Source organism: Diadema antillarum, unplaced genomic scaffold (assembly GCF_040938485.1).
Source record: "Diadema antillarum isolate AM-2024a unplaced genomic scaffold, OU_Dant_1.0 seq00001367_RagTag, whole genome shotgun sequence".
NCBI lineage: Eukaryota > Metazoa > Echinodermata > Echinoidea > Diadematoida > Diadematidae > Diadema > Diadema antillarum.
In genome coordinates, this window is record NW_027272129.1 from 521,362 (window position 1) to 543,842 (window position 22,481).

General features: G+C 38.5%; 1 protein-coding gene across 5 annotated transcripts in view; it reads right to left on the reverse strand.

Annotated features, from left to right (window-relative positions):
- Nucleotides 1-21,082, reverse strand: part of LOC139708702 (voltage-dependent L-type calcium channel subunit beta-1-like) — a 63,294-nt gene extending 42,212 nt beyond the window's left edge. For 3 of the 5 annotated variants that reach the window (XM_071620637.1, XM_071620636.1, XM_071620634.1), the window contains exon 1: nt 20,901-21,082. In XM_071620637.1, the coding sequence (XP_071476738.1) occupies nt 20,901-21,056 (156 nt within the window). In that variant the 5' untranslated portion in view covers nt 21,057-21,082. Of the gene's footprint in view, nt 1-13,264; nt 15,090-20,900 lie in introns of those variants that run through there. The other 2 variants (XM_071620635.1, XM_071620638.1) reach the window with 2 other exon arrangements.
- Nucleotides 21,083-22,481: the final 1,399 nt, after the last annotated feature.

Below are 22,481 nucleotides of genomic sequence, written 5' to 3' on the forward strand. Positions count from 1 at the left end.
CAGTCAAGGACAGGAAATTTAACTTACTGTCACATGTCATTAAGTTTGATTGTATTGGACCAATCATCCTTCAAAGTTAGTATATGCCAAAGCTTTGGTTGACTGAGCACTGCATAGCATTGGTCATTTTTCTCTTCAGAACAGTATAATAGGCTCGGGAAAAGAGGTCCTGTCAATTGGAACGAATACTGGGAACGTTAAAGGGGTCAAAAAAGAAAGAAAAATATATGAGTATACATATTAGTACGGAGTTAACATAAAGATGAAAGTGATAAATTAGCAAAAGATGGTTGGAAAGAAGGACTGCAATAGTGATAAGCACAGCAGGATTGGATAGAATGGGATCAGCACACAATGACACAAATACGTATATACAAACTCACACTGATAACACAAAAACAAGTCTCAAAACCTTTCTCACAATGAAATGGCTCAGAACAGTTTTACTTGCCAATCAAAGGAAAGAATGAATATTAAGTCTAAAAGAGGAAGGAACCAAGGACAAATTAATATATGGCTAAATGTAGTTACATTATGAGGGAGGAAATAAAGTACAAAAGTGACTGGGAGAGGCCGCCAGGGACAGGAGAGTGAAATAGAAGTGAGGAGAATGAGATATGCAGAACAGTGGCTGAGATAGAGAGTGTAAGGAGAGAGCCGGCAAAGATTCCAGAAGCAAAGGGGAAGGTTGAAGTAGAGCAGAATTATTGTGGAAAGGATGAGGAAAGAGGAAAGGAAGGTTGAGGTAGAGCAGAGTTGGTAGGGAAAGGATATGGAAAGAGGAAAAGAGGGTTGAGGTAGATCAGAGTTGGTAGGGAAAGGATAGGGAAAGAGGAAAGGAGGGTTGAGGTAGATCAGAGTTGGTAGGGAAAGGATATGGAAAGAGGAAAGGAGGGTTGATGTAGAGCAGAGTTGGTAGGGAAAAGACAGCGAAAGAGGAAAAGAAGGTTGAGGTAGAGCCGAGGTGGTAGGGAAAGAATACGGAAAGAGGAAAGGAGGGTTGAGGTAGAGCAGAGTTGGTAGGGAAAGGATAGGGAAAGAGGAAAGGAGGGTTGATGTAGAGCAGAGTTGGTAGGGAAAAGACAGCGAAAGAGGAAAAGAAGGTTGAGGTAGAGCCGAGGTGGTAGGGAAAGAATACGGAAAGAGGAAAGGAGGGTTGAGGTAGATCAGAGTTGGTAGGGAAAGGATAGGGAAAGAGGAAAGGAGGGTTGAGGTAGATCAGAGTTGGTAGGGAAAGGATACGGAAAGAGGAAAAGAGGGTTGAGGTAGATCAGAGTTGGTAGGGAAAGGATAGGGAAAGAGGAAAGGAGGGTTGAGGGAGATCAGAGTTGGTAGGGAAAGGATATGGAAAGAGGAAAGGAGGGTTGATGTAGAGCAGAGTTGGTAGGGAAAAGACAGCGAAAGAGGAAAAGAAGGTTGAGGTAGAGCCGAGGTGGTAGGGAAAGAATACGGAAAGAGGAAAGGAGGGTTGAGGTAGAGCAGAGTTGGTAGGGAAAGGATAGGGAAAGAGGAAAGGAGGGTTGATGTAGAGCAGAGTTGGTAGGGAAAAGACAGCGAAAGAGGAAAAGAAGGTTGAGGTAGAGCCGAGGTGGTAGGGAAAGAATACGGAAAGAGGAAAGGAGGGTTGAGGTAGATCAGAGTTGGTAGGGAAAGGATAGGGAAAGAGGAAAGGAGGGTTGAGGTAGATCAGAGTTGGTAGGGAAAGGATACGGAAAGAGGAAAAGAGGGTTGAGGTAGATCAGAGTTGGTAGGGAAATGATAGGGAAAGAGGAAAGGAGGGTTGAGGTAGATCAGAGTTGGTAGGGAAAGGATACGGAAAGAGGAAAAGAGGGTTGAGGTAGAGCAGAGTTGGTAGGAAAAAGATAGGGAAAGAGGAAAGGAGGGTCGAGGCAGAGCAGAGTTTGTAGGGAAAGGATACAGAAAGAGGAAAAGAGGGTTGAGGTAGATCAGAGTTGGTAGGGAAAGGATAGGGAAAGAGGAAAGGAGGGTTGAGGCAGAGCAGAGTTGGTAGGGAAAGGATAGGGAAAGAGGAAAGGAGGGTTAAGGTAGAGTAGAGTTGGTAGGGAAATGACAGCGAAAGAGGAAAAGAAGGTTGAGGTAGAGCTGAGGTGGTAGGGAAAGAATACGGAAAGAAGGAAAGAGGGTTGAGGGAGATCAAAGTTGGTAGGGAAAGGATAGGGAAAGAAGAATAGAGGGTTGAGGTAGATCAGAGTTGGTAGGGAAAGGATACGGAAAGAGGAAAAGAGGGTTGAGGTAGAGCAGTGTTGGTAGGAAAAAGATAGGGAAAGAGGAAAGGAGGGTCAAGGCAGAGCAGAGTTGGTAGGGAAAGGATACGGAAAGAGGAAAAGAGGGTTGAGGTAGAGCAGAGTTGGTAGGAAAAAGATGGGGAAAGAGGAAAGGAGGGTCAAGGCAGAGCAGAGTTGGTAGGGAAAGGATACGGAAAGAGGAAAAGAGGGTTGAGGTAGAGCAGAGTTGGTAGGAAAAAGATAGGGAAAGAGGAAAGGAGGGTCAAGGCAGAGCAGAGTTGGTAGGGAAAGGATACGGAAAGAGGAAAAGAGGGTTGAAGTAGATTGGAGTTGGTAGGGAAAGGATAGGGAAAGAGGAAAGGAGGGTTGAGGTAGAGCAGAGTTGGTAGGGAAAGGATACGGAAAGAGGAAAGGAGGGTTGAGGCAGAGCAGAGTTGGTAGGGAAAGGATACGGAAAGAGGAGAAGAGGGTTGAGGTAGATCAGAGTTGGTAGGGGAATGATAGGGAAAGAGGAAAGGAGGGTTGAGGTAGATTAGAGTTGGCAAGGAAAGGATACGGAAAGAGGAAAAGAGGGTTGAGGTTGAGCACAGTTGGTAGGAAAAAGATAGGGAAAGAAGAAAGGAGGGTCAAGGCAGAGCAGAGTTGGTAGGGAAAGGATACGGAAAGAGGAAAAGAGGGTTGAAGTAGATTGGAGTTGGTAGGGAAAGGATAGGGAAAGAGGAAAGGAGGGTTGAGGTAGATCAGACTTGGTAGGGAAAGGATACGGAAAGAGGAAAAGAGGGTTGAGGTAGAGCAGAGTTGGTAGAGAAAGGATACGGAAAGAGGAAAAGAGGGTTGAGGTAGAGCAGTGTTGGTAGGAAACAGATAGGGAAAGAGGAAAGGAGGGTTGAGGTAGAGCAGAGTTGGTAGGGAAAGGATGAGGAAAGAGGAAAGGAGGGTTGAGGTAGAGCAGAGTTGGTAGGGAAAGAATACGGAAAGAAAAAAAGAGGGTTGAGGTAGATCAGAGCTGGTAGGGAAAGGATATGGAAAGAGGAACAGAGGGTTGAGGTAGAGCAGAGTTGGTATGGAAAGAATAGGCAGAGAAGAGAGGAGGATTGAGGTAGAGCCGAGTTGGTGGAAAAAGAAAGGAAAAGAGTTGAGGTGCAAAGGAGCTGAAAAGTAAGGTTTGGGAACACAGGACAAGTTTTGGGAAAAGAGTGAGATAGGTGGGAAGGGTTACACATAATCAGGAGAAATGGGACAGGGGCTGATGCAAAGGGGTTAGCAAGCAGCAGAGGATGAGAATGTTGATGCCAGGTTGATAAAAAAAAAATGCAAGGTGCTCCAGAGTTCATTGGTCTTGCCGATGCAAAGAGCGTGGTGACGTCAACACCTCATCAGATAAATTCTGCCCATCGCATCGCTCGCCTGTGGAGAGTGCTCAAGTCGGACGTTTTTGTATCAGGGCATGCCACAGGGAACGGTCGTAAACAATCATGTTACCCTGTAAATCTGACATCAACGGAACCCTGCACAAAATTGAGATTCACACAACACATCATTTTCATTATCTCTAACCAGAAGAACATTCTCTTTTGATACTATAAAGTCTCCTTTACAATATTCACTGACATCACTACACATTGTGACGTGGATACGTTGATGTACGGAGGGTTCAAGTGACTGCTGGTATAGAGTTGGGACAAGAAATGGACTACATAGATAATAAAGATGGCACTTGACAAGGCAGATCCATAGCGACAATCACGAGTCTAACAAGGTCTAAAGCTGAAGCGGGAAATATCATTCATAAATTAAATATCTCAATATTACACTGATGCCTTTGCAAATTAGAAACTTTCCTACATGAATTTAATATTGCAATGGAACCCCAAAATCATTTTTTTATAAATAATCTATCCATCACATGACATGCATGCTGTTTTTATGAAGAACTAGTATAATCATCATGTGAATCCTTGTCCCATTTCCATAATACACTTGTCTTTACCTACATACTGTACTAAGCGGATTTCCATTCAGAATAGCACCGTCAAAAAAAGAAAAACCCAAACCCTGGTGGTATCATTAAACAACGTCTGCAAAATCATTGCCATGGGAACAGCATCACAGTCATCAATCTCTGAGGAAAGCATCTTTCTCGTTCCAAGATGTCATTTCTCATTGGTTGATGCATCGTCAGGGACGGGGATTACCTCAAGATGCTTAAATGTCTCACAGGCTTTTGTTGGTCCTCACTGTAGTCATACTAATTCTCTAACATATGGGGGTGGGGGATAGATTTTAGGGCATTAGCCAAAGAAAGACTCAAACGAGCATTGTCATTTAACCAGTTAATTAACTTGAGGTTTTTCTGTATCATCACCTGATTGCAAATACTGAGAAAAGTGGGAATAAACAAGCAATTTTACATCATTTTGTGTGACCCAAACTCAACTAAACACCTCATATTAAGGACGGGGGAAGTCATATAGTTAATCAGGCTATTAATTTAAGGAGTGCCGTATGTAATCTTGTTCCATTGGTGACTCTCCCATACATGTTGTTGACTTTCAATCATATGTAAACTAAAAAGAAGATGAATGATAGAAATTTAGCAAATAACAGTCTCATCTAGGAAGGATACACCTGTATTTACCTACTATGGTACAGCCTGAAAGTACTCTTACTTTCTGAACATTTTGAGAAGTCATCATCTACCTTTTGAACAATCTCATTTGTGTGTATCAGTTTCCAGTAACCAGTTGCTGCAGCAAAGTCACCAACTTCAACTGGGTACTTCACAGATAAGTGCAAACGTCAGTTAACTGCGTCACTACTACAATACCTACCATCAGACATATCAACAGTTTGAGGAGCATTTGGAAATGCAATCATAGAGTGGTTTAGTCTGGATGGGTAAACCGGAGACAGAATCAAGTCAGAGCCAAGATCGGGCCTGTAAAGTGAGGAGGACTCTTGGAACAACATCTCACCACAATACCACCACTCAAGGTCTGCCGGTGTGAAGAACAAACAGCCGAGACAGGCTAACCTTTCCGTCTCCCGTCTCCCATCTCCACGACGATGACACCAATGTCCATCTGCAGTGATAAGCACCGTCTCCGGGGTACCAGGGTAAATGTGTTGGGTCAAAGTGTCTGCTTTGATTAAGGTTGAGCATGATGAGCTTGATATCATCAATTATGGATACTGGGTCAGCCTAATATTACACCAACTTCAAGGAGCAATTTCCTCCTCTACCTCATCCCAATACATTTTCAAAGAAATCAAAGAGAAAAAACAGCAGTCATATCTCCTATAAGTGTCAAAAATTCTCCCCAAAAGTATATACTTTCAACATTTCTTATATTTGCTAAAAGCAGTTATTGGCACTCTCCATCAGTATTTGTAATAGTGATTGTAGCTTGTGATAGCTCGTACTGCTTTTTTTAACCTGAGCTTTCTGACAAACCATACCACTAACAGACTTAGATGCTCACTTTGACTATCCACATGTCTCACTTCACACAACTGAGGATATTAACTCACACTTCTCTCACTAATCTCTTTTTCCAATTTTCTCTATACAATGCACATGATGTAATCTTAAGTCCTACGCTGTATCATTATGATGAAAGCATCACTTTCCAGCTACTCATGAGGATGACTCAGATGATGGTGCACATCTCATGAAAGCAGTATTAGCTATGAACATGTGGGGGTGGGGTATTATATTCTGCAATCAAAAGTTAAAAAAAAAACAACAACAACAACAGACAAACAAAAAGAAAACGAAACCAAACAGAACCTGAGGTCTCATTAGCACTATATCAACCTGTAGCTTACAAGATCTTGACAGTCCAATATCCTTTGCACAGGACCAACCCGGAGCAGAAGGGTATTTAGCAGAAAGTTCATTGATTAGCATAACATATTGTCCCTTATAGAAGACACAAAGTCATTTCATTATTATTCAAATTGTGGTATACATGTATTTGTTCTCCTATAAGTTATGTGTATTTTATCACTGGTATGGTTTTCATACAAAGATGTTATCTGTTTATCCTCATTTACAGGTAACATGACTAGAATGCAAGAAATTACTTGATATCAATATTACTGAGATAAAAGAAAAACAACTTCTCTCAAATTTTCCCAAATTTCTCACAGTGCCAGTTTTTAACTAAATTTCATTCCATACAATATGTTCACCAAAATTTGCAAAAATCAAGGTACTTGGTAATAGGACTGTTTTTTATGCATGATCATTGTGATTGTTATGTTCAAAGGCACACTAAACTTTAGAGACAAGTCCTTCTCACAGACATGACATATTCTTATGCACTGTGTTTATCAACAACTAATACATTTTCCTTTCTCAGTCCCTGTTTTTCATGTTGGATGATTCTGTATAAATGAATGCCAAGAGCTATTTCTTGAATCCAATTTTACAGAAATGTAAAAATTTGCTTATGTTGGTAAATCTTTTTTCATTCAGTCTCCTTAACATTTTCATTCAGTCAAAATGTCACTACTTTCCAGCTACTACCACTGTGATGTAACATGCTATTATAAGGTATGATATACCATGGGCCAGGACATAGCCAGACAGCATGGTGAATATTAGCTGGATATTGTACACTGTACATTCACTGACAAATCATCAACAAATTGGACTTTAAGATCTTCTGTCCCATCATAATCAATACACATAAATGTATAAAATAGGGTAGGTCTAACCCTTCATATCATACAAATTTCATGAAGCTGAAATTCTATGAATTTATTAGAGATTTGGACAAAATCACGTCATAAGTAATTCAAGAGATTCAGTGTTGCCATCAGCCAGTCTGCCATTTCAGTTAGACACGGCAGAGTAGTTGGGGAGCATTAGAAATGAAATCAAATAGACAGTCCAGAGAATAGATAAGATAAATTTGCTGTAGAGGAGAGTACCTTCCCAATGGGCCTTTCATATATTCATCTCATCTAATCAAGTTGGATGTGGCAGTGATCAAACATTGTGGTTTGCAATTTATGCCCTCCAAGGATGAGCCGCCATTGAACGTTAGATTACATGCCAGCGAGCCAAACATGTAAGCCTGTATGCCATCCTAATTATTGCTGGGTACGTCTGATTACAAGAGTGTATTTGGCATTTCTCCTTGCCTCGCCCTAATCTACCACTATGCATCAAGCAGCCGAAATGTCAGCTCACCGCTCCACTCACTGTGCCAAGTCAGTGCAGTCCTGATGAATGCAAGCTAGTTTGATGGTGTGAATTCTGTGCATTTCAGCACACTCGCCATTGGGTTCACTCAAGATGAGCTACAAAACAGATTCCGATTTTAATACTGACATTTTTGTGCATTTCATCTGACATGAAACTAGTGCCACAAGTGAGCTTTTTTGAAGAAGAGTGTGTAGTCATGAGAGGAGGATAGTGATCATGACGAACAAGTGATATGTTTGTTTTTACGGTTCCATGAAATATATATCTTTATGCGCAATAACATTATTTAATATCTTTGATCTCAAGGTAGGCACAAAGTAGGGGCATAACTGTCTTTTTCTGTAGATTTCTTCACTCTCCGTAGTCATGTAGTGCGAGTGAAATTACTGTCACAATACAGACCAGCTACATTTTACTGTAGTATATAGTATGTGCTGCCAAAGCCCTTAACCACTGCAGCAGCAGTAAGCTGTTTGAAGTGCTTATTGTTTTTTGTAGCCATCTGCAAAATCAAACACATGCAAAATTCATCCTACTTGGCCAAGCGTGAGAAATTACCGTAATCCCGCCAAAATTGCCACTATTGCCATAATTCTGCAAATTGGTTACATGATAACCCTTCTTAATTTGATAAGGATGTATGTCCTTCACTTGTGCATTTTTTTTTTTTCATTCAGAAATTGTCAGTAAAAGTTGAGAGGGAAAAGAAGAAGTGAAAAACTACTATCATCCCAGATGTTTACACTGATATTATTTGAGCAATGACAAGTGTGTACAAGTATTAACAGCCAACACTTTACATCCTCTCTGTCACCATGAAAACATCATCTCAAACTGATGATTTTAGATCATAAAAAGTCATGCCAAAACTTTCAGCACATGATTTCAATAAAGCCAGGAATCATAAATGCTTCATTGGATACTTTGCATGCAATAAATCCCATAATTTCTAATGGGCTGATACACTTCTTTTTATCTGGTCTCCATCCCAAGTCATGAAACGTGACTCCACGATGTAAAGTAGTAATTAATATTATTTCCGGGACTAAACTTTAAAGACTACTTGACACGGGAAGTGGCTAAGTTATGTGGTTGATATGAAACTGCAAGGCTGAAAGGGGTTAGATGAGTGGGAGGAGGTGAAATGGGATTTTCATTAGCAAACTCTGAAGGTATTGATTGCCAGCTGTAGTCTATCTTCTAAACACCCTATGCTCATTACCTAACTGCACTACAGCTTGTCTGTAACATTCTCAATGCAAACCAAGACCATTTTTGCTCAGCTAAGAATTCCTTGCTTTTTAAAAAGAAGGAATTTTATCTCAAATAATAACTAAAATTAATACTTTTACTACATTTTTCATCACTTAATACATTCATCTAATGGGCATCACCACTGATGTTTGTCTTGCTTGCTTTGTGATAAAAGAAGTGATACCTTTCCTGTCCAGCAGTGACAGTGATTGTTTCATATCAATAGAATTTTCTGCTACCGGTTTACGATGAGGCCCGCATCCCACAGACTTTACCTCTTTTATAAAACTGATGCCCTATCTGTCCTTCATCAAACACACACCATCCTCTTAACACTTTTTACAGAATGTGAATGGGAGAAGATAATATTTTTAACATGTATAAGGTGTGAACATCCATCCCCTTATTGCATTTTGCAAATGATTATAAAAATACAAGTTTAGCAGCCATTTTATACCAAGAAAATAGAGCTGCACACATGATATCAACTTCCCAGGGATACAGAAACTGAGACTTCATTCAGCTATCTCACAGTCAGCCATTTAATCCACCCCTTCCCCCCATACATCATGTCACAATCTGAATTCACTTCCAGGTTGGCATAAATGTCATGACTTGCTTGTGCCTCAGTGAAATAAAATCATGTGGAAAATGACAACAAATTGTGTGAGTTATAAGTTTGAAGTGAAATATAGGGAAGATAAAGTATCTCCTCTTATTGGTGCAAATCCATTCTTTTAAAGTTGATGAATATCTTACAGACAAGCTGACACACTGAAGTAATGTGCATTTTGCTCCTAACATCACACAAACATAAGTTTATCATACAGCTATAAAAGTGCCTTTGATATAATCTTCTCATTGAATGGCTTGCTCACATTGCTAACTCCACATCAGGAGTAGATAACATGACCACTCCTGGTAGTTGGTTCCTTCTCACATGCCAGGTCTATCTCTGCACCTGCCTGTAAACCCAATACCTACACTATTCATCCATGTTTACATTAGAAAATCCCCTTCCCTTCCACAGGAGTAGCATTCCATTTGTTTGGACCTAACTTCCCACCACATCACTAGACATGCAACAATGCTGCGCAAGCACACAGCCCTGCATTTGTTGACAAACATGGAAGCTATCCTTTATTTGTAGCAATCCATTTGCAGAGGGACAAGAGTATTGGCACCTCATAATACTGCCAACCAAGAACCTAGTGTGCCTCTCCTTCAGAGCCAGTAGTCTAAATCTACAGACCCCTTTCTTTATCTCACTGCTGATCATTCTTGTAGTTCGTCAAAGTCCTTTCAATGTCATACAGAAATTTCTTTCAGAGTTTGAAAGTGCACTGACTTTAGAAAAGGTAAAGTCTTTACTCTAGGCTGTAATGTGCCTCTCCCACGTTTGCTGACAAATATAGACAGGTTTGGACTGGAAGACTACGGAGACTACATACTAGATGCAGCCTACTGTACCTAAATCAGCACGGTGGAGGCAGCTTCAGCCGTTTCCGCTGGCCAAGGCTTGCAGGCAGAAGCCCCAATCTGGACTATTGATCCAAGGACGCCATACATTGATTGGCAAGCCTGGCAGAGTCTTTTCCCATGACAAAAATATGGAAATAACCTTTTTAAAGGGACAACTGACAGGATCTCTAAAAATGCTTTTCACTACACCTGAACATCACCTCAGGCAACAAATTGATAATGGTATTGCAAGCTATCTAATTAGAGGATCTCATCTTCTAATGTCAGGACTTCTTGATGAGCCATCAAAGACAGTTGATAGTTTTAGAAGAAAAAAATAATGTTCATCATCAGAATCAATCAGAACTATCTGATGTATCCACTTACAGCTCAACAACTTTCAGTTAATGATACATGAACTCATTCATTCTTTCTACTTCCTAAATCTAGGTGGGTAGATTATCACTTGGGTATAATTCATATGATTTCAAATAGGATTCATGAATACGTTATCATTTACAAAACATGTTATAGTATTCAATCATTCTTGAGCTTTCATTCCCAGCATCAAGTTTATAAGCCTCAAGATATATTGAAAGACTTCTACAGATGATGCATAAGATTATATTTGATATTCAAATAGCAGTCATTCATACATGTTCAGCCTTAATTCTACCCATGGATTACTTTATGGACATTTTATTGGCTTTTAAAATGATAAATACTAACTCATATATTTGTAAGTATCTATCACTTAAATCATCAATTCTTTTGGGATGGTCTATACTGAGTTATGAGCACGCAAGCAAAGTGCCAGAGCTAAACCAACTATACAAGTTCTGGTGTAACAGTTATATATGACCTTCGGTTGATACCTTGTGAGTATACCTGGAAATTTCCCAAAGAGTATTAGATTCATACCTGCATAAATGATCAACAGCACACTCAAAGACTTATGAAAACAACTAACTCACTTGGTGTTACCAGTCTCCTACACACTTGTATCCTTATGAAACTGACATGTCTCCATAAGATTGGGTACTACTACACACTACAACCTTGAGATCAACATTAACAGTGGATGTTGGGTCTTTTCATTCATTCTGTCCATCCCCTAGAAATGAGTAAAATCATAGTTCTGTACCAATTTCACCATTGTCAACATTTCAGATGACAGTCTATCAAGTCTGGCTTTATTTTGCTAGAATTTTATTACTTATTCTATCTATAATCTATCTATGAATTATGTAAAACAATCTCCAAGACACATTTCAAAAAAAAAAAATTTGAATGCTTCCATCAATTCATGAAATGTTTATACGTTTGAGTAGGAGGTTATAGGGAGATGCGAGCTTAGTGTTTGTAAAATGAGTATTGGTCTGATAGAATGGAAAATGCATGTGATTATTGTTGCGATTCTCTTTTTCAGTCAATATAAGTTGGAATGACAGAGTAATCCCGATAAGAAACACATCTCTTAACAGGTAAAAACTATCTGAAAGTCATTAGTTTTGTAATGATTAGGAATGTCTGTCGTTAAGTTAATATGCTAACTACATATGCTTCTGCTTATAGACTTCACTATAGTTAATGTATTTTGTTTGCTTACATTGCATTAATACTCAATGCTGACTTTTATGATTGATAAAAACTTGAGTTTCATATAAAAATATGTTAACCAACAGATTAAGGGCATCTGAGTTAATTAGGAAACCACTTAGCAGATCACTCTACCTGCAAATTAAAATTTCCTGGTCCCTTTGCATTGTTGCAGGTAACGAGAGAAAACAGAAACAACACATATCAATTACACCGACCCAAAGAAATTCAGAGAAGAAAAGTCACTTAGTTTTGCTCATAACTACCTGCAAAAATAGTCCTTTAAAACAGCAATGACGACAGCACTGCATTAAAGATTCAAACAAGACCAAACCGGGATGGCGAGAGCAAAATTGCCACATTAGCTGGTCCAATATAGTCTAGGCCTAGAGTAAGAGTTGTCTTCATGATCTCCACATATCTCTGACTTTAAAGGCTTCATGCTACTCTATACAACAGTCTGGAAAGACAATTAAGGTCTACATTTTTTTTTTCTTCCTCATCAGGAAATCCACCTGGTTTTCAAATTGTCGGGCTAGAGTGTCAGCGTTCAGTCAGAAAATGGGACCATTGTGCCAAAAAAGCTGCATTACCAGTCACCTCAGAGTACTAGTAGTTAGTACTGCCATCTGACAAAGTAGCAGGTGTAATGTACATTGAACCCGACACAAAAAACAAGAAAAAACCAGCACACGCCATAAGCCAGAGGCCATTCTGCACACAACATCATGTACATTATGCATTGCCAGCATCTTTCAGATACTTTACAACTACTTTATCATGAGATACTCTTTAACGAGCACCCACGTTTCACTTGTTAATGTCACTACGAGTATAACAAAACTGTGACAATCTGGTTTTTTTCTCCTTCTTTGTTTGTGTGTGTGTGTGTGTGTTTTACTGGGGTCACCTCTGTATGTTCTACACTATAAAGTGTATTTAACTCCTGGTGTTTGTTTTTTTTTTTAACAATTTCCACCACTGTATAAAAAAGAAACATTTGAACTTATTTCCTCTTTTCGTTGCTCATATCAAGTCAAGATCTGAGAAGTATACCTCCTTCCTTTAAGAAAAGGGAGGGGGAGGGGGGTATCTCTTCATAATTTATACCATGCATCCACCTAAGTCGTTTTACTTTTATGGTGATGATGCATGAAGATAAAGTCACTGGAGGATTTTTGTAGTTTGCATGTCATTCAATGCTTTCTTTTGAAAAAAAAAGAAAACAAAGAAAGAAAACAAACCAGGGGGGTGTTTCATCAACGTTTGTCAGTGCTGACAACCTGAATCACCATAGTAACAGTCAGTGACGAGAGCATCTCAGCCAATCAAAACCAAGGATTTTGCTGAAATTGTCAGCGCTGACAGTTGTCAGCGCTGACAAACGTTGATGAAACACCCCCCAGAAGATTTAAATCAGCAATCATTGACCAACTTTTTCCAAAAAGGTCTTTGGTGGAGGGACTCGAAGAGTACTTATGATACCTACCTCGTCGGTAGACATGTGGTAGTCTGGGTCAAACTGGCTAACAGAGGAATATGATCCACGGTCTCTCTTGGCCCAGGTCATGGTGCCTACAGCCTTCTGAGTAAATCAGTCCAGTCTCTGTAATCCCTGCTAGCCACTACAAACATCCCAACAGCATGATGAACAAGTCTTGTGAAGATTTGTTTCAAAACGACAGTACTAACTGCAACATTCAAACTCCACTTCTGAGATGCTGCTCATGTAGTGAAAGGATTCTGTCCAATTCCTGTCGAAAACTTGTTGGGGGCAGGTCAAAGTTCGTGTGGTCCCAACTCAAGAGGCACCAGTATTGTCACTGAATTGTAGGGAATGAGTGTATTATCCAACACAGGCAGTTTTTCACAATAAGCAGGAAGCTAAATATCCAAGCACTCAAACTTCCAAAAGCAAAGAAAGTCTTTAATACTGATGAACACAATGAAAAGTAGCTTGCGGTAACAGAATTAAACAGTTAAATAACTCAATGGAAGTTTTTTTTTTTTTTTTTTTTTTTATGGGCATCAGCAGATAGGCTAATGGTTTTAAACTTGCAAAGAAATTTTTAGAAAATCACCAGTTATGAAATAAAATATGCAAGAGGCACCAAATTCATAAAAACTAAAATGTATACATGTATATTTGCAAACTTACAAAATAAAACAAATTGCATAGGCAAACTTTGGAAGTGATTGAATGAAAAATAATTGATTTTCAGATCTACACAAGTTGCTTGTTTTCTTGACTACTGCTTCACGTCTATGTTTCAAGTACACTTTTTTTTTTTTTTCACAGAGAATCATAAGTAGCACTTGTCACATCAGAACTCTTGTTTTTGCAAGCATTTGGATTTGACAGCTCCGCCAACCTGTCGAATGTTAGATAGATGGATGCCTGGAATGTAGAGCATCACAAGAAACAGCCGTGCTCCAAAACAGAGGAATGGTTGCCAAAATCTCTACACATTTCTGCCTTTGACTGCTGCTCGATGATTTGGAAATGAGGAACCGCTTGGAATCATTAAAAATTTGCAGCACTTTATAGGTATTAAAGTCCACTAGTTTCTTCAAATTTCTAAAAAGGAGTTTCCATGGACATTATATTATTCCTGCTCTTGGCTGTTGTCAGGTTGCAATTTATATAGTCAGATTTCCCAGGAAAATTCCTGAGATGTTAGCTCCACATATATAGGTGCCCCGGATGACCGAATAACTACTCAGCAGGTTACTGGTATGATGTCAGCACAGAGTGAAGTCAGTCTTGTTGAAGGGAAGTGATTACTGTCGCAACGGGGTGCATACACCAAGGACCCAAACATGTGTGTAGGAATCAAGAGATTAATGCCAGGCCGGTCGCAGACTCCACCAGTTATCAACATAAGATGTGGAAGAAGTCCGCCTCACACCGATACAGTCTATCGCTAGTGTCACACCATTCATTATACATGTGCATGTCGGGTTTCCACTGCCTGCGTGCTAGTCCCTGTGGGTAAGACACTGCACAATGACCATCCTCTCCCTAGCGCTAGAAGGGGAACCAGAAGGGGGGAGCGTTTTCCCACCAGCCATACCCAAGAGGCACTGGCTAGCCCACAATTTCTGCTGATTGAGTCATTGGGGATGGAGCCGAAAACAAGGTGTACTTGGAGTTCTCTGCAACAGCCTGGTGAAGAGCTGATTTCTTATCTGGTGGTGATTATGCACAGAAGAGCTGATGTCAGCGGGCCGGCTGCATCATATCATGAATTTATCATGACAACTATTCTGCAGCTCAGAGCACATAGCAGCAGAGAGGTGACACAGGCATGAGTTATTAACGAAACCCAGTGTACAGCACTGTGAATTGGCGCTTAGTGCTCTGCTGATGTATGCATGGACAACGCATGGACATGACTGTGTGTGTGTGTCTGCATATGTTTGTCTGTGTCTATGTGTGTGTGTGTCTGTGTGTGTCTGTGTGTGTATGCATGGATTTGGGTGGGCTTGGTATTGACAACACACACTGGTGCTGGTGTATATCTCCACTGCATGACGGGTATGCACAATAGCACAGGCTGCTAACGTGTGCATACTTAATGGGCTCACACAGAATGAACCTGTGCTTGTTTCTAGAAGGACTCGACCATTCTTTTCAGCAGGGGAGTAGCCTTCACAAGTAGAAACGGAAAACAACTTCCTTTCTTTCAAATGGTCAAATACTGGTATATTTTTGTGTTCTGTTCTGTTTTTTACTTCACAAATAAACAAACACATGACATCGCCTTTTGACTGCAACATTCCATTTTCACAGTTTCTGTCCATAACAAAAATCAATATATCTCCAGGCTTTATCTCCACATGTTCAATATGGCACATCAGGCATATCTACCACCAATATATTCAGCTTTTTACTTGCTTACATGACAATAGGACTAGAATATCACAAAACAAATAAGCACAAGGATATATGTACATTATTTGGCCAATTAAGACCCAGTTAATAAATTGATGAATATGCAGACTGCATATGCAATGATTGTGTTCTTTAAATGTGTGTGCCTCTGTAGAGTGAGACATAATTCATGTAAACTTTAGATGATGAAACATTTTGTACATTTTCAAGAATGTGTGTCATTTTGTCTTTATGTATTTATGACATGCTTCAGAACAAAGGATTTGTCTATTCTCTTTCATATACGATACAAAAAAGGACTTGCAATGAAATGATTTAATATTCAGTTACAATTGTCCAAGCCTATTTTACTGAAGAATAGAAAATTTTAATCTTTGTACACCATAAATTGTTTAGGGTATAAGCTGTACCAAATATAAATTCTGACTCAATCATATTGTTTAAACAATAATTGTTACATGTATAAGCTGTACCTGATGATCTAATAGAAATGAAGAACATATTTGCACATCTAGAAAAAAAATAGATTTGTATGTTCCGCAAATGAGTCAAACCTTCCTTCTATGCAGATCTTGCTTACATGGGCAGAGTGCTATATAAAGCATAGCAGCTTTAACACATTTTAATGCATGAATTTCTCAAAGTATATCTACTTTATATGCCATTTATTTTGCAGCGTTCTTTTTTTCCTGCAAATTTCAGAGTCAATTGATTTATACGCAACTATACCAACTCTCTAGTAAAATACTGCTTTCTTTATCAGAAATACAACATATGATATCTCCAAGATGGGAATTTGCTAACTTTACAGTCAAAAGGGATAAAATTTACTTCTTGTTTCATCGTTGGTACTTCTCAACCTCAATAATGATATTTTCTTTTAATGTCTCAATTTTGAAAATATTATGATGCAAACTTTATATACCTTTAACATTTTTTTCCTCTACTTTCCTTCAAAACAATTATGAAAAACAAGTCTTTTTTGTGTGATAGCAACAATATCGATTTTCTCTCAATGTTTAAACACTATGCAGCTTTGGTCTACTAAACATTTTAGTTTTTTGTGCATATCCATCAAAATTTGAAAGAGTTTAATATGATTACAATCTCTAATGGAGAAATGATTACAAACTCTAATGGAGACTACATGAAAATAATGTAATACACATCAAATCTATTGATAAATGTGATTATTATTAGTAATGGTTTGGTGTAAAACAAATTGCATTACAGCATGCTATGCTGAGAATAAACACATCCTCACATCTTATAAAACCTATCTAAAGTATGATGTTCCTTTTAAAACTGGAACAAGCAATACACACACACACACAAAAATGATGGACTATATGCCTATACACAGAATTCAAATCTTACGGCAAATACTAAGTTTGATAGCATTTACCCACGAAACACCATGCAAACCTCAGACAAAATTTTAAGGCTTAAAATGCTATCACTGTTGCTTGGGTGTGGCAACTTTCAATGGAAGCATCATGGTATAAAATTGCCAAATAAAACTAACCCTCCCCTCTTAGGAAGACTTCAACAATGTCCACAGAATGCAGAGGAAAAATAAAAAATAAAGCGTTCATAATCTCTGAACTGAAATCCAGGCAAGACTTCAATGACAGTGTTTGTAATCATACAGCTTGCACACAAGAACGGTTACTTCAGCTTTTCAGCTTTCTGTTCTTTCACAGTCAACCCATTGATCCAATGACCACTGATCAGTCTCTGCATAAACAGGATTAACATAGAAGTACACTGGGTTTTTGAATTGCAACAGGTTTGTAGATAAACCTTTCAAATTGCAAACACTAGCAATATAATTCAATCACTTCAGAGAAAAAGTCAGGATTGAGTCTCCCTATGTGGTTGTTCTAAAAGGTTCTATTATGATTTATGATTCAAAAACAGAAAAGAAAAAAGAAGACCAGAATTGGCCAGCTTCAATCTCATTTCATCACAGAGGTACTGGAATACAGGCAAGTGAAAAGGAAAAGCACTAGTTCAAGACAAATCAATGGCTCAGAGTATCCTACATCAGTTCTACTGCAGCAACAGATATAATAACAATATGGAAATACATGTGGCACATAAACAATGTGTGAAATATATTGTCAGATGACCATAGCTTGCATGCTGAGTAGACGACTCGTACACAAGAACGGTGTGAATATGTGTGTGTGTGTGTGTCTGTGTATGTTCACATTCAACCACGAGACTGCATAGCATCAACGGCAAAGACCCGTCATACAGTGTGTCCACCCATTACATTACATGATGGCCTCTATGCAGTCGTGGCATACAATCACACTCCATGTTGACATTTCTAGGCAGGTTCAACCTGGCACACTCTTGACAAGAGATGGCAGCAAAGACTGCAGTCATCTGTAAGACACAGCATACTGCCAGGAGGCAATACTGTGTGAATCAATATTTAATCAGTGTACTCATATAAACTAACGTATGTGAAGATCAACTAGCTTCTCACTAATAAGAAACATTATTTCAATCTAAGGTCTATAAGCTGTATCAAAAAGATATTGTTTGCCCTTTCTTAGATCTGCAAATCTTGAAACATTTGAAATAAACTATTGCCATCAGGAACCACTTTCATCAAGGGGAATTAACATATTTCAGGTATAAAAATACTTTACAAAAATGATCATTTAAGAGTAGCAATCTTCAATGTAAAAATACAAATACACAGTAACAGAAGAGAGACAAAACATTAACATCAACAGAAGAGAGACAAAAGAGATATATGACCTAGTAAACTGACAGAATATGGTCATCAATGAAACCATTTTATTCTTTTGAGGGGGAAAATATTAACATCCTAAAAAAGACTGCTTTGTTTTGAAAACAATAACTGATGAGATTGATCATAAAACAAGTTTACTCTATTATTGATAATTTGAGATATTTGCAATTAAAGCTGCTAAAAAAAGGATATGATAAGAAAATATGGGATATTTTTTAACAATTACTATGAGAATATTTCCTGTTACAGTGCAAGTAAGGCACTACTGGAAAGGTTTTATTTGTCCTATTTGATGATGGACTTACTTTAAAATTTGTGAGAATGGCACTTAACCTGGTGTGTGATTAACCTCTTTAATCATTAGCAGATTGATTAACTGCAGAAAGAAAACAGAAGAGCTCGATCAACCACCACTTTAATCAATGTCCACTCACGACTTGACAGTACAGATTCCATCAATAATGTGGCAGCTGTAAATCCCAATCCACTGGACATCTGACCATGGCTATTACATACAATTTCCTCCTCCCAATATCACATCAGCCTAACAGCTTTTTGTGTAATTCTGAACAAATCAAACTGTGGCACTCTATCCCTCCATCAAGGAAGCCTCGGACTACAAGATGCTGTCAGAGATCGTCTCTGAAGAGGTTAAAATTCCTCCAGTAAAAAGTCGGTGAATCTAGACAGCATCAGACCCCGCTCAGGAGGCCTCGGCTCCGGCAGGGGAAAGGACAAACAGGAGGAGCGGTGAGTAATTACTCCATATGTGAAATCAAATGTGAATATTATGAATTAATCAGACGAGGGCTTGCAGTAGACTGCGTCGGTGCCCTGGGGCCCTCAAAGGGGGTCTAATTATAGCCTTTACCAGGACTCTGGGTGGGTCTTGAGGGCTGCGTAAGGGACTAGTCAGCCTGATAAGACGATGAATGGGCAAATCAATCCAACGAGATAACCAGCATTTTCTAATCAACAGAATACATTCTTTAGCTGTGTGATTAACATGTGTACACTTTTCATTCATTATTTCACTGGTTAATCATGTCACCTGAAACCAAATTATGAATATATATTTCCTCTTTTGCCTTCATCATACTAAAGAAAGGTGCATCCCTGTATGAAAAAAATAAGGAGTGATGGTATTAATAGATTTCCCATAGAATGCTAGATCACATAGAATTCGATGCAGCACACGATGTCCTTCAGTGATTGCTATGTAATCAGTGAGTACCATCCTGTATGAAATATTAAGGTTAACAGTATATGTGAAAAGGCATCATCAAAATATCTTATGTGATATATATAAATTGTTGGGGCACTGTGGCATAGCTAATAAGACCTTTAACTTTTGATCAATCGGAGGTAGTAGTAGTTGAAGTATTGGTGGTAGTTGTAGTAGCAGTAGCAGCAATAGTAGTAGTAGTAGCAGCAGTAATAGTAGTAGTAGTAGTAGTAGTAGTAGTAGTAGTAGTAGTAGTAATAGTAGTAATAGTAGTAGTAGTAGTAGTAGTAGTAGTAGTAGTAGTAGTAGTAGTAGTAGTAGTAGTGGTAGTAGTAGTAGCAGCAGCAGCAGCAGCAGCAGCAGCACTAGTAGTATCATTATCATCATCAGTATCATAATTTTCTTGGTTTCTGCTGATATTATTTTATCTGTTGATTTATCCTGCTATAGGATGACTAGATATCACTGGCAGTGGCCTGTTTGCCTCAGTGAGACCATTAAGAAAAGAAAAAAAAAAGAACTTTCTAGAAGATGACTGCATTGTACACTCTTCAGATGAGATCACAATTTTACTGAAACCAAAATGTAGCTTTTATCACATGAATATGTATGTACATTAATAATTCACTCCTATCCGTTTTAAATTCTGTGTTTCTCCACAATCCATCATATTTCATAAATATCCCCTTCGGTGTTCTTATGAGTTTCACTGATCTCTCAAATGTATGTCATTAGCTCAGATCATATCTATTCATACTGGCCAAAGTTTTTTGAACTCCTTGAATAACAATATTAAAATTTCTCCTTCTATATATGAATTAAAAAAAGAGATGAATTTTTCCTTTTATCATCCTATATGAATAATAATAGTGACTATAATGAAACTATTTTCTATACTGCAAATTGCAAAAGCCTCTAAGCAGTTGAAAGCCTCTACGCCTAAGGACTACAGATTTAACTGATTCCACTGAATCAATTAAATCTGTATGCCTTTTCTCTTATACTCACTTGCAAAATCTACATTGCCATTCCCTTTCTTTCATTGTTTCTATTGCCACATTATAGTTATATATCACTTCTTTTATCTGCCTTTGTCTTTCTTCAAGTCATATTATCTACAATTCCTCTGTTTTTCTTCCCCTTTTCGTGCCGTACAATGATTTCTCAATGCATACCTTTGCAGGTCGCTGAAATACTTTAAACATAGTTAAAACAAAAGGTAATGGATGACATACCTGTCGAAGTAGACTATTGGAACTTGTGTCTGAAAAACTTCCATTGGAACGTTTGAATTTCCCCTTCTTCTTTGTACCCTTCCCAGTTGAATTCTGCAATGAACAAAAGTCAGTTGAAACAATGATTATATAAAATGCATAAGATACAAACAACATGAATTTGAACTAGTCAAAACATCAACTTTTTGCTATAAAAAAGAAAAAAAATATCATTAAAAAGAAGAATAATTCTTCTTTTATAGAATGATCTCCTAAAAAAAAAGGTCTTGTGGTTGCAAATGTCTTCTTTCTGAGAAAGGAAAAGATTAAATTATTACAAATCCATATGAATGTATACACTAATATCTCATTTCTCATCCATGGAACTAGCATCACTCTGATGACATATAGATGGAAAACACAAATTCCTTCTATTTACAACATCAGCGGCAGATCCAGAGGGGAGTGCACCGGGCGTGCACCGGGCGCGCCCCCTCTTTATTTTTGTTAAAACAAAAGAAATAAAAAGAAAAAATGGGGGGACGCATGCACCCCCTTTAATTTTGTAAAGGCACCTCCCCTTTACAGAATTCCTGGATCCGCCCCTGAACATTGATGAAATGTACTGCAGATATTGATTGAAAGTTACAGCTTGTAGGTTTAGATATACTGGTAGGTGAATCCAGATAGAATTACTAGAATCTTAGTATGACTCCACTGTATGATCTGCAAATAAGGGACACTCTTTTTTAAAAGAACAAAACATATGACATACAAATAACTCATGCATTTAAAATGAGAATACATGTCTAGTAAGAACATACTATTATCATGAGCATGTTTCACAGTACAAGAAAGTGAAAATAAAGGGACACAGCCAATTGCAACCTATTGCTGAGTCAAATTAATGAACGAGCTCCGAGTCCTGAGACATTGTTGCTCATTATTAATATTTGTGACTGATTATTGGTTTATGGTTGTGAACACATTGACATGCAGTTGAAGACATTAACCCATTGAGTACGAGTCCAGAGTATACTTGGGCAAGTGCCTATAGGAAATGCATGTTGTAGCAAAATCAGCCCATCCTCAATGGGTTAAGGTTTAGTCTCAGACTCTGCTGTAGCTGCCAACCTGAGATTCAGAGCAAGGTGTAAGAAGTCAGGTTTTTTTAGGCAAGGAAACTCAGAGAAGATGGGTGGAATTTGTCACTCCCAAACAACCACCACCATCATGAATATGCAAATCTTTCTCAGCAGTCAGGATTTCTAAGTCAACATGGACTGATGGACATTCTCTCCTGTAGCTTTATCCCGACACTGTCATCAAGTGAAAATCAGAAGCCTCTTCTTTCTACATCTGACTGCATTGATAAAGTGCCACCTGATTCTAAGCAATAGGCAAAGAAGCAGAAATACATGCAACAGTTTTCCCCCCTTGGTATGATAAACAAATATTCAGAAATGCCATGTGTGACAAGCTTGACAGTACTTTTTTGAGAACTGGTTCCAGCATCCTGTCATAATGTCAAACTGCATACTGGGTTTTTTTTTTTTCAGTCTCTGTGTAGTCTTGACATTGGTCAATACACCAAGCAAGGAA